General features: G+C 42.6%; 1 protein-coding gene across 1 annotated transcript in view; it reads left to right on the top strand.

Annotated features, from left to right (window-relative positions):
- Positions 1 to 6,427: 6,427 nt before the first annotated feature.
- Dtwd2 (DTW domain containing 2) overlaps positions 6,428 to 13,277 on the top strand; it is a 48,879-nt gene continuing 42,029 nt past the window's right edge. Inside the window, exon 1 of the mRNA XM_051200974.1 lies at positions 6,428 to 6,710. Coding sequence (XP_051056931.1) covers positions 6,493 to 6,710 — 218 coding nt within the window. The 5' untranslated portion in view covers positions 6,428 to 6,492. The remainder of the gene's footprint in view (positions 6,711 to 13,277) is intronic.

The following is a 13,277-nucleotide window of genomic DNA, read 5'->3' as shown; positions in this document are numbered from 1 at the left end:
AGGAAAGGGAGGAAAGGGAGGAAAGGGAGGAAAGGGAGGAAAGGGAGGAAAGGGAGGAAAGGGAGGAAAGGGAGGAAAGGGAGGAAAGGGAGGAAAGGGAGGAAAGGGAGGAAAGGGAGGAAAGGGAGGAAAGGGTTTCATCACATACTTCCAGTACAGTCCATCATTGAAGGAAGTCAGGGCAGGAACTAAAAAGATCATGGACTACCATTGCTTACTGGGTCATTACCCCTGGCTTGCTCAGTTTGTTTTCTTATACATTCCAGGCCCAACTCCCCAGGGGTGGCACCACCCACAATGAGGCTGGGTAGGCCCTACCACATCAATTGTCAATCAAGAGAATGCTCTACAGACTTGCATATAGGCCCATTTTGTAGAGGGATTGTTTCCATTGAGGCTCCCTTTCCCCAAATGACTCTAGATTGTATCAGGTTAGCTTAAAAGTAGCCAACACAGGAGAGATAGACTATGAATGTGAAATCTCACTTGGAGTGTTGGCAAGAGCTGACCTGCTTTCTTTCTAGTGTCAAGTACTGATAAACTACTTGGTTTGAGTACAGTGATGCCGTAGGGAAAACTGGTACTTTAGAAAGAGAGGAGAATCATTTGCTAGCTTCACTGAACCTGGCTGCACATGGGGCTGCTGCTTGCCCTACATCCACTCAGTGGTGGCTATCTGTCCTCCACCAGTTTCATAGTACTAGACAAATCATTGGCTTACCCCTCATTGTGGATGCTTTCCCCTTGCTTTCAGAACCCCATAATGCTCTTAAAAAGTTACTCAGGACCAAAAGGAACTTTTGTGTGGATTGTTATCTACAGTATCAGAATTTAAAATGAGAACGTCTATACTCATTAATTTTAAGAGAGCGGTATGAAATCTATTATATGATAATGAAATATATTTTCAATGAAAAGTCCGTAAGAAGAGTGGTGTTGATTTTACATATCTCTGTAATGTCTTTTTGTATTCTGGTATCTATTTTTGCATTCAATATAACATGCTATGTTATGTCCACTCAGTTTGGCATAAAACAGATATATTATAGAAAAAGCATGTCTCTTTATAGTCTTTTCAGATGATTATAGATATTCTTCTTGGACCTTGTATCAAAATTTTAGCACCATATCAACGAACTTGTCCTATTCAGTCAAACTAAAACACATTACTCTTTTTTGTGTTTTGAATATGAGAGAAAGAAGTGATTTTGGTTAATTGATTTCTACTATGGTGTAATTCTCTAAAATTGGAGAGAGGTGTTTTAAAACAAAAACAAAACCAGAAACCCATATAAGCCAGAAGTGAAGGCAAAAAACTAGGAAAACTAGGATCTCAGCTCCCTGGTTGCCTGGGCTACATAGAAAGATTCTGTCTCAGAAAACAAGCAGGCAAGCAAGCAAGATAGCAAGGAAATGGGTATTCATTCACTATCCCCCCCTCAAGCAATAGCCATTGCCTTCTAGAAACCCAAAACTAATGAACTTTTTTTTTTTTTTTTTTAAAGTGGAATGAATTCTCAGTTCTACTTTTTCGGCAGGAAAAGCCGGGTTACTTTAAGTAAATTCAACAGTCCACAGCCTTTGTGCTCTCCTGGATCATGTGAGGAGTGGCAGATTTCTGTTTAATTGGATAGGACTTCAGACATACTGAATAATTATGAATGCCCTGCAGATCAGAATCTCCCCAAAAAGAGGCAGGTGTGGTGAAAACCTTGCAGGTTTGAAGCTGGGCAGTGCAAATTCCCTGCTTGGGGCCGACCTTTCTGTAAATGCAGGATCATCTCAGATCAGTGGTTCTTACTCCAAGCTGGAGGGCAGAATTCTTGTGAGTCTACAGGCTGAGGTTTGTCAGGTGACTCCCAAGGGCAACTAGACTAGAAAAGTCCTGTGTTAGAATGTATTTCATTTCCCACTGTGGCCTAAGAGCAGCAGTTTACAGTGACACAATCTACTTTTATTTTATGTAAATACTTATAAACTTAACTATTAAGTTATTCACTCAGGGATATTTACTCCAAGATAGAAAAAGACGCTTCTATTGTTATAAGACTAATTGATTAAACAATCAAGCAAATGAAACAAAAACTCTTCAAGCATGTAAACACTCTCATCTCATAAATTCAATAATATAAGATATACAAAATCCTGTAGGCAAATGTTGAAAATTATATGTGAGTAAAAGACAATACATTTCCAAGTAATTGTATATAGAATTTTAAACAAGCTTTAAAGCAAATTCACACAGGCAGGAAGATCAAGCAGAGAAATGGGGCCTTTCTGTATAGAGTTCTTTTGGGTGACCTTTCTCATAAAATAGCTAACAAAAGCAACTTACGGACAAGTTTGCTGTGGTTCACAGTGTGAAGGTACAGCTCATCATGGGAAGAAAGGACAGGACACAGGACATAGAGAGATGAACAGTGGTGTTCTGCTCTCCTTCTCCTTTTCTTTCAGTTCATGATCTCAGCCCAAGATGTGGTGCCATCCATATTTTGGGCATGTCTTTTTACCTCAGGGAAGCCAATCTATAATACCCAGACATAGGTGCCTACACACTTGTCTCCTAGGTAACTGTAGATCTGTTGACAATATCTACCACCACAGAGGTAGTATCAGAAACTTAGGGCAAAAGCAACTCTTGATAACAGTGGTCTAATTCAGGAGGAAATGGAGGATCTTGGTGACAAGTTGGGGAAAAAGCACGTAGCTATGAAGGAAGGCCTTACTCTGAGAAAACAGAAACAGTCATGGACTACAGGGAAAAGCAAAGTGTCAAGGAACTTGGGGTTTAAGAAAGAGAGGACCATCCCTGTCATTTCCCAGGATATGTAAGAACAATTTGTCAGCATAGTCATGGATGTAAGGAAGTTGTATAGAATGTAAGCATCACTGTACTCACACTAATTCACATAGAAGAGATCAGAACTGAGCATCAGGGAACCAAGGACTGTGCAGTCAGTAGGAAAGGGCACCAGGGTATCAGTATGGAATCGACAGGGACTGTCTTCCACATACATAATATGGAAAGGCCATTAGGGCATCAGGATGTACTCTACAGGAATCATCCTCTGGGTATAATATTGGCACTGCTCAGAGGATTATCAGATCTAGTGTCTTTATTCATGTTTCATGTTCTTCTTAAAATACTGTTTACATAGTTCTTGTGTACAGTGCTTGTAAGCTATGGGAAAAGCATGATATCTTGGCATTAGATGACTATATTTCATTTTTAAATTTTCTTAAAATAATGATTTATTTACTTCGACTTTACATGCATTGTTTTTTTTTCCATAAATATGTCCATGTGAGGGTGTTGGATCCCCTGGAACTGGAGCTACAGACAGTTGCCAGCTGTCACTTAGGTGCTGGAAATTGAAACTGAGTCCTTTGGAAGAGCTGAGCCATCTCTCCAGACCCTATATTTCCTTTTACATATGCAGTTTTTTTTTTAACATATGCAGTTTTTGTGATGATGAAACCATTAAATTTGGTTAGCATATATAGGTAAATTAAATTTTGGCTCCCAATGACATTTATGCTCTGCCATAATGTCTATGCATGTAACACTACAGAACTGAATAGAATCAAAGTTGCCAATTGACTTCACCATAGCAAACTTTTCCTGGGTTATCTGAGTGGAAGGGGAAGCGGTGAAGGAAGGCAGAGGGTTGTTCAGAGAGGGAAATTCCAGAAGAGGCAGGAGAGTTGGGATGATGAGCAAGCATCAGCCCACAGTTCCTGGCCTTGAAGATGGAGCAAGGGGGCTCAGAGCCAAAGCACACAGCTGATAACACTGTAAAAAAATAACCACGAGGGACCGAGTCCTGCCAACAACCCACTGCAAGAAACACATTCTGTCTTCGGTCCTTGGAAGGAATACAGCCTGACATGAAAGCTCTGACCTAGATAAGTGTAAGAGAATATATATGTGTTTTATTAAACCACTACATTTGTAGCAATTTGTTGCAGCAGCAATGGAAAACAAAATGGCAAAAATGTACTGCCTTTATTATTATTTGAATCAAAGCTTATCCACTGTTGGATTGACTGGGTATCTAATTTTTGGCATTATTGAGGCTCTTGCTTGACATGGGCCCCTCTTCCTCTTACAGCAGTGGTAGGATATTAAGGCTTTTTGAACAAATTAAACAAGAGTTTAAGAAATGTAAAATTCTTATTATCTGCATAAATGAACACCTAACTGCCTCATCCTGCCGCTAAGTGTTTCTTTTTAAAAGACATTTTATTTCCCGTCTTAGTTGCTGTTCTATTGCTATGGAGAGACACCATGGCTAAGGCAACTCTTAAAAAGGAAAGCCTGCTCACCGTTTCAGAGGTTTGGTCCATTAGCAGCATGGCACGAAGCATGGCTGCTGCATCCCTGGCGCTAGAGCAGTAGCTCAGAGGGCTGACCCTGGTCCACAGGCCTCAGGAAGACAGAGACCCGAGCCTGGCGAGCCTGGCGTGGGCTTTTGAAACCTCAAAGCCAACCCCCAGTGAAACACTTCCACCAGCAAGGCCACACCTCCTAATCCTTCTCAAATAGTGCCACTCCCCGATGACTAAACATCCAAATCTATGAGCCTATGGGGGCCATTCCTCCTCAAACCACCACTTCCCTTCCTTAGTCCCAGGCTACCCCAGGCAGGTTATTGCTTGTGTTCCCTTTGTGTCCTCCAAGGTGGCAACTACACCTGGGTTCCCTCTGGCTATTCTAGGTCAGAGTTTGAAAGTACGGGCATAAGGGTGTGTATCCCACTTCCCAGAGGGCAACAGGCACCTGTTTTTGATTGTCTACCCCACATACAAAAGATCTGGTAATTAGCCTGTTTTGTTTCAGAGTGTTGCTGGTTGGGTCCCAGGTCTAGCCCATGCAAAGGACACGTGTCTGGTGCCACTATGCAAGCCTCTCAGAGGTTTATGTATTTCTTTATTAACTCTTTAGTTTTTTATTCTAGTCAACCTCTGGGAAAATGAACTTGTAGAGATGCTTCTTTCAAAAACAAAGATGAAGCAGGACTTCTATGTGGCGATGGGAATAACCTACACAAGAAACATGGAAACCTGAACAGGGCAATGTGATTCAGACGAATGACTCTGAAGGTCAGAGTCAGTGATCTGGTGTGGGTTTACTGAGAAAGCCAATGGTTGTTAGCTCTCATCTGTTTTCTCACCAGGTTTGACAGTGTAGAACCCCCCACCCCCACCTACTAAAGCTTTCCCTGTCTTGAGAGAGGAGGAGTGTCCTTTGCTTTAAACATAGTCAACAGAGAATTTAATTTGGCAGTTAAAAATAGCTGGTCCTCCAATCTATTCCTGTGGCTAGGATTTCTTTACTCCTTCCTACAGTTTCTTGGTTTCATTCATTTCCTAATTTTAACACACATGTGTGCCAGTTTGTTTCTTACCCTACAATCCATTCACTAGGTGGGCTCTTTCCCTTCTTTTAAAACTATTCCCCCCCAAAAAAAAAGGGTACTTTTTTCAGGGGGGAAGAATTGAGAGTACATTAAAATACAGTCCTGTGTACTACTTATCAATTTGATTTTTAGGTGATTGGAAATGGAAAAATCTAACGTTTAAATAAATGATAAGAGATACAAAACTTACTTGTTTTTACTGTTTACGTCTAGTCTATTAAGTCATAAGTAGACTAACAGGGCAGTTATTACTGCAAAACAGCTCGGAGGACTGATGAAAACGTTTTGTTGTTGTTTAAATGTATAGTGTTAGAGTTAACATTAATAAGCTTTGACAAATCCAATCACTCATTTTCTGCAAGCAACATTTCTACTTTCGGTTTGGCTTTTAAAAGCTGAGCTACCAGGCTTTCTCCTGTAAGTAGATGTTGTGAGAACTTCCTTAAGGTAGTGCTTGTTCGTGGTGTTTTCTCAACCACACAAGGTGTACTGTAGTCATTGTTTGGCTTGGGGAGTTAAACACACCACTCAACAATCATTTGGCGTCAAATGTGAGATGGTAGTATGCCCGACGGCTAGGAGAACACTTAGGCAGGTCAGGCCCTGGGCACAGGAGGTCACACTCACAGGAGCAGTCCTTGGACCAGTTTGCAGCGGTTGCAACCGCTCCTCTGCAGCTTTTAGCCATTAAGGGCGCGAGATGCCGCAGGGCTGAGCACGCACACGTCCTAGAACTCGGCACAGCCGCCTAGCATTCCACGTTATCCTCTAAGTACGGAGAACTGCGCTGAGGTCCAGCGTCCGAGTGCCTTCTGGAGACAAGACTCCTTTCCTCGTCCCACCGAACCTAGCACCTGCGTAGCCACATTGCCACGCCTTCTTCCTGCCTATAGGCAAGGCATTCCACACTGACCAATGGGCTCCTCTCTTTCTGCAACGGGGCGGGACCTTACGTGGGTCTGAGGCCCGCCCGTTACGTGAAGTGCGTGCGTGGCGAGGATCGCTTTCTTCAGCGCGTGGCGCCCCCCGGCGGCGGCGCTCCCTCAATGCGGCGGCCTGATTAACGCCAGCCATGGAGCCGCAGGAAGAGGCGCGAACGCCCGGGGAGTCCCTGTCTCGGCCTCCTGGGGCCTCGGGGTCGCCGACGCCGGACGAAGAGGAGCGGCCGGAGGGCAGCGACGCGCAGGGAGCGGCTCCCGCGGGCGCCGAGGGGGACAGCGCGGGCGCGGACGGGCTGTGGGGTCTGCCGGTGGAGCACGCTGAGCGCAGGCCCGAGTGCAGCCGCTGCAGGTGAGCGCGGGGCTGGGGCGGAGCTGCGGCGCCCTCTGCCGGCCAGGCGGACCCTGCGGTGCCTGCCACAGCAAGAAGCCTTTCATCCCATTATTATTTAACCTGACATTCTGCAAGACTTAGGGTTTTTTCTTTTTGTTTGTTTTGTTTAGTTTTTTTGTTTGTTTGGTTTCATTTGGTTTTTCGAGACAGGTTTTCCTTTGTAACAGAACCGTAGCTGTCCTGGAACTCGCTTGGTAGATCAGGCTGGCCTCGAAGTCACGGAGATCAGCCTGCCTCTGCCTCCTGAGTGCTGGGTTTAGACTCATGCACCACAAAGTCACGCAAGAAGATAGTTGTTTTCCCAAGAAATTTAAGAGCCTTTAATATAAGGAACTCTCGAGGCGTAAGGACATTAATACTTAATGATGCTTCAGTGGGCTCGCCATCATCAAATGAGTCAGAGGAGAGGAACAAAGCGGCTCTTTGTATTGAGAATTTTGAATTTATTTTAGCAGTGGTCACTGAAAACCGGGTTTGTTATCCGAGCTCCTGGGAAGTAGAGGCAAAAAGGTTCGAAGGCAAGGTTATTCTCGGCTATCTAGCAAGTTGGAGGATAGCCAGACCTTGTGTGTGTGTGTGTGTGTGTGTGTGTGTGTGTGTGTGTGTGTGGGAACGAATTGCTGTGTGTCTGCTGTCTGCTGATAGTTCTAGGAACTAGAAATGCAGTGATGAAAAAATAAATTATGGGCTCATTGCTAACTGGGTTCTTATAGGCTCATGTGGAGAGTTTCTTGGATGGACAATGGCAACCAGTGCTGACTGTTCACAACGTACCTGGTTGTTCTTTGGGGGGCACCACAGGGAAATGGTGTGCTCCAGCTGTGTGATTTTTTTTCCCTCCTGCATATTTAATCTCAGAATTTTAGAAACACCACTCTTATGCTCTTGGACTGAAGGTCTTCATCTGTGGTGCCCTTTTTAATTAGTAGATACTGGTCAGCCTTGCCTTATTTTGGTACATAAGGTGTTCAGTTTAGAAGGAAAACATTTATTTGGGTTTAGGGTTTCAGAGTTTGCAGCCCATAGCTTGGTTAGTTGTGTTGGGTCTGCAGTGCTGCATAGGTACATAATAAAGGAGGCCTATAGAAAGCGACCACTGCCACTTGGTCTCACCTCTTCCCAGCAATGCCATAAGCTGACATATGGACACTTGGAAGATGTATGTGTGTGTGGGGGGGGGTGGGGGGGAATAAAGAATTTTAAGCATAGATATTAAAAGCCATTGGAAGCATAGACTATGAGGTCTTTAAAAAAATCACACCATTTGTAATGAAAATGTCCTTGTGACAAGAATAAATCAAACTTCTTGTTTCATGTGTTAATCCCAGCTAGACAAGTGAGCTGCTGTGCTTGCCCAGTCAGTGATAAATGTTGAAAAAAGATTACCATTTACTATCAAGCAAAATCCATGCACAGATATCGCAAGACAAAATGGGGAATTTGAACTGAAGTCACCACCCACCAAAGCCATTGCTCGTTCTGTGCTCAAAAAGGCTGCATATCCCTTGGGCCAGCATTTTCTTTTGGTCCTGTCCATTCCCAATGAAAACCCTGCCTCTTGGAACAAAACTCCTCTCAGTTCTCTAGTGGACCAATGACAAAATTCCTATAATAGTCTTTAATGAAAAAAAAAAAAAATAGAACCTTTCTTCCATCCAGATGGCTGCGAATTGGAGGTGATGTAGCCTGGTGATCTGTGTTATCATCGGGTCAGACAATAGCAAGCTCCCACAACCAGGACCACAGGTGGCTAGTAATCTAAATGACCCTTAAAGCCAGAGACTCCCCAAGCTTCCACAACTGGCTCAAATGACCTCTACATTATGACTGAGACTGAGCCAGACCCTTCTTTAGGCCCTTAAGCTAGTACAGGTAGCTTCTCTCTAGAACCCATCTTCTTGGAAGAAATGGCATGTGTACTCTGAGTCAAGTTTCGAAGTAATTACACTTCTTTGTGCACCGGGGTTGTATTACATCAGGAAACCTTTCCCCAAATTATACTGTGTTTAAAGTTGTTTGGAATAAGCCACCTGGCATTAGGCTCCCCACAGTCTTGATCCAGGTTGATGAAGTCATTCTAAGCCAAGTTGTCATTTTCACCTCTTGGCAGTTTGCTTTCCTGCCTGCAGAGACCCCTTCACTTGTTCAAGTTCTCTTCTCCTTCAGACTCTTACACACTTCCCACTGGTGATTTTCCCCAGTTCCCTGGTAGTTTAATATCTTCTTTACCTTGGACCTTTCTCCTGAGCCCCAGACCCATGCACTTGCCTATTACTTCCTGAGTACTCTGTAATCAGTGACAATACGGTGACATAAATTCCTTTTCTTACTAGATGGAGCTAATAAACCAGCAAGCGAGTGAACTATAGACTAGGGGGCAGGCAATGATGGAAAGGAATTAGGATGGTGGGCTAAACAATCTAGTTGAAATGGTGTCAGGAAAGCTCTCTTGGGTGAGTGACAAGGTAGGTGCATTTACTACTTGAGCACTTGGGATACTTTATCTTGCACGTTTTGACCTTCTGCCAGGGGTCAGATTGTATGAACTCAGAGGCTGGATCCTATTTGTAGGATACCTTGTTTTCTGGATGCACTGCCGTAGTGTGGCTTTACAGTGTATGGCCTCTTGTGCTCTCTTGCCAGGCTGGTCAGCAGCTGTGAGCTGCAGTTCTGTTAATCCTCATCCCCACTAGTACTCTTCATTGTAGTGTGTTGCTAAGTTATATCACCTGTTACATGTATCCGGTACATTTCAGCTTAATAGTTTCAATTCCATCCCCTCCCTTACTCCTTCTTTTCAGCATGGTTTCATGTAGCACAGCTGGTTCCCAACATCCTCTATAGCCTAGCGTGTCTTTGAACTTAAGGTACCCCTGTTTCACTGCACCACATTATGGGTTGCTGGGGGATTAACCAAGGGCTTCAGGAATGCACCACCTGAGATACATTACCAGCCTTTTTTTGTAAATAGAAAATCAAACAGATTAACACTATTACATGTTTAAGGTAAAAATTTAGGTATTCCAAAAACTTAAGTTTTTCTACATATAAAATCTTATTTCTAAGGAAAATCAATAATTTGTTCTTTCCTGTTTGCATAGAAATTGAGTTTATTCTTGAAAGTGGTTTGTTCATAATGAATGAGCAAAGCTGATTTGTAAAATGTTATGCAAGCTAATCATACGTTCAAAGTTGAACAGAGATGGAAATATGCCAAGAGACATTTTCCCTCTTAATTTAATCTTTAAAGAGTGTCCAGTTAAAAATGAAACACATTAGAACTTTCCAAATGTTTGACTACTTTCCCCATGAAAAATATGAATTACAATATTATGCTAAGATTTTTTTCAAAGAACATTGAATCACTTTAATTCCTTAAGTTAATTTGTCCAATTTAAAGTATTAGTAGTGCTTGTGGAATTAAGGACTATTCAATCAAGTAATATTCTAGTTTAAACTCTGATATTATTTAAAAGTTCTTAGGTTACAAAGTCATTGAGAAAAAAGTGGGTATGTATGTATGTGTACCTGTGCACACTTGTCAGGCATGAATATGGAGGATCTAGGACAACTTTGTTTCTCTCTTTCCATCTTTAAGTATATTCCTGGGATTAAACTCAGGTCTGTAAGCTTTTGCAGAAAGAATGTTTAGTTTCTGAGCCCTCACTGGCCCCAAAGTTCTTTTTGTACATTTTTATCTAACGAGATAGCTTTGTTTTTTCTCTTTGTGTTTTAAAGCTCTCTCTCTCTCCTCTCTCCTCCTCTTCCTCTCTGAACATGCACATGTATGGAGAATACAGGAAAACCTTGATGCTGGTCCTCACTGTGGTCCTCTTTAAGCCATTCTCTTGCTTGCTGCTTCGTATGCCAGGCTAGGGAGATTGTAGACTCCGGATTTGAACTCAGGTCTTCCTCCTGTGTGGCAAGTGCTTTACCCATTACCTATGCCTCCTGCCTCTGTGCTGTTGTCTTTTAGATGCTGTCAGTGTGAGATGCTTGGTGACAGGGATAGCTGCTCTGGCTTCAGGGTTTCTGTTCTGCTGCATATAGCGACAAACGGTGCACACATTAAGCCATGGGCCCTCAGCTTTCTACTGCATGTGGCACATATTTGTAACAAGGTGTTTCTTTGCCTTTTCAAATACATAGATTGTTTTCCATTCCTTTGGCTATGGCCATTTTTAATTATTTTGAGATGAACCATTTTATGTATTGTTTTTTTCCGTTCTCTTGCCAAGTGTTGGGCTGGCAGCTGTGTCCCAGCATGCCCAGCTCATTATTGTCCATCATATCTGCTGAACCTTTTCCCTGCTGGTGACTAGACTCTCGTTTCTCTTTTTGGCTCTTCCTTCTTCAGGTAGGAAGGCAGATTTGAAGGTAGTACTGGTGCATAGTTATTTTTTTCCCCTTTGCTGAAGGTTTTTCCTCCTTCCCTCCCTCCCTCCCTCCCTCCATTCCTTTTTTCTTTTCTGTTGGAAGCCTAATGAAAAGATGGGGAAAGGGGGAACGTTGAAATAAAGTCAGTAGAAGTTTCAGGACTTCTCAAGAAAAACAATTCAGAAAAAAAAAAATGTCAGTGCAACACTAAAGGACGAAAAAGGATTTTTCTTCTTGGCGTGTACAAAGAGTGGGCCCAAATTTGAAACCTCCACTCTCCTTGTGTCTTCCATCTGCCATTACTGATCCATTTGCCCATCCGTCTTATGTCTGTTGTCTCTGACTGAAGTCTGTCCCTAACAAAGGGCTTTGCTCAATATTTATTGAATAGCACAGAAAACATGGAATGGGAAAGAAATAAGGAATGCTTCTTTACAGAAAATTTTAGCAGAATCTTACAAGGAAAGGAGTTACTTTACTGACCCCCAAATGACCCAGAGTAGTACTAAAACCACAGAGATGTTGCTACATGATGTCCACATGTTGCTTCCGTATGGCAGATACTTGATTTCTTTAAAATTACTTTCAAACTGCTTTCAGCAAATGATTGCCACCTCCTCCCCATCTCTGTTCCTGTCTCTCTCTGTGTCTCTAATTCTCCCTTTCTCTTCACACATGCACGTGCACACACAAACAACTATTCTGAATTTGAGGCATGGAAGGATGCATAGTTTAAGATTAAAGATTGGAATTTAGTGCATGTAGTAAAAACTGATTGCATGTGAATTCCAAGGCCGAGTTAGGTTGAGTTATATTGATTTTGAAAGGCAAGTTAAACAGAGTGACTATATAGTAGGGAAATGGGTTAAGTATGTAGTTCTAAATGCTCTCGGGGCACATTATTAACTTGGTTGCAAGGTTTGGCAAAAATTTAATTCTGAAAGCAAGAAATATTTTCAGTACAAGCTATTCCCACAAACAAAATAAAAGGCTAGGTATGCAGTAAGCCCACTGGCCTTGTAAAAAGGACTAGAAAAATCAGCTCAATAGAAATATATGTGGCTTGTTTGTTTATATGGGTACGTTTCTTGGCAGACTTATCTTTGTTTTTGAGTTGGGATAACATTTAAGAGTATATGCATCATTTAACTGTGTTGATAAGTTTGCATTCTGTGGTGGGTTGAATGAGAATGGCCACCATAGTCTATATATTAATGTGTGCTCCCAGTTGGTGGACTGTTTAGTACTAGGGGTATGGCCTTGTTGGAGGAGGTGTGTCCCTGGTGCCTGTGAGGGCCAGCAGAGTGCAGCAGGTCCCCTGGAATTGGGCTGACACACATTGTGAACTTACTAGGTGAGATCTGGGAATTGAACCTAGTCCTCTGGAAGAACAGCCAGTGTTATTAAATGCTGAGCCATCTGTCCAGCCCATCTTCTTGGCTTCCCTGCCAAGCAGACTTTAATTCTAAAGATAGAACCCAGGGCCTCATGCATGATAGGCAGGTGCCCTCCACTTGCTACCCCTTCAGCTTTTTTCCTTAAACTTGTAATTGCTCTTGTACATTTGCCAGAGTGTTAAAAATAGCGAAATCCTGCTGTATGTCTAGGATTGTATGTGGCGTCATAAAATTTGATACTTTTAAGTTAGGGTTTTTTTTTTTTTTTTTTTTTTTTTTTCAGGAATCCTAGTGACTTCTTCAATCTGTGTGTGGTGAACATCACTGAATTTTGGCAGAGGAAATATCTGCATGTGTATAAAGCACAATACAAGTGAAGAATGAAGTATTAGGAGACACCTGTCCCAGAAATCATGGCTTCCCAGGGTTACCATTGTAAACCACCACAACTTGGCAATTGTTACCATGGAGTTTCAAAAGGATAGCACCTGAGCCCACACTAAAAGAGGGTGAGAATGCCCAAGCTTGTGTCCAGGGATAGCTAATCAGCTGGGAAATAGGTAGAAGGCAGAGAAGGCCTCTCTGAGTATTGGAACCCATGCCTCTTAGTGACTCAGTTTCCAAGAAATGTAGCTTAGTCAATGTCTTAGAATCCAAGTAGTTGTGAATCAGTAGTGGCTTTTCTTGAAGAAGAGCATGACTGAGTTCAGTAGTACAGTTCAAAGCTCTAGCCTCTAGTGCAGAAGGGTTT

This window comes from Phodopus roborovskii, unplaced genomic scaffold, assembly GCF_943737965.1.
Source record: "Phodopus roborovskii unplaced genomic scaffold, PHOROB, whole genome shotgun sequence".
NCBI lineage: Eukaryota > Metazoa > Chordata > Mammalia > Rodentia > Cricetidae > Phodopus > Phodopus roborovskii.
This window is presented reverse-complemented; position numbering and strand designations above follow the sequence as displayed.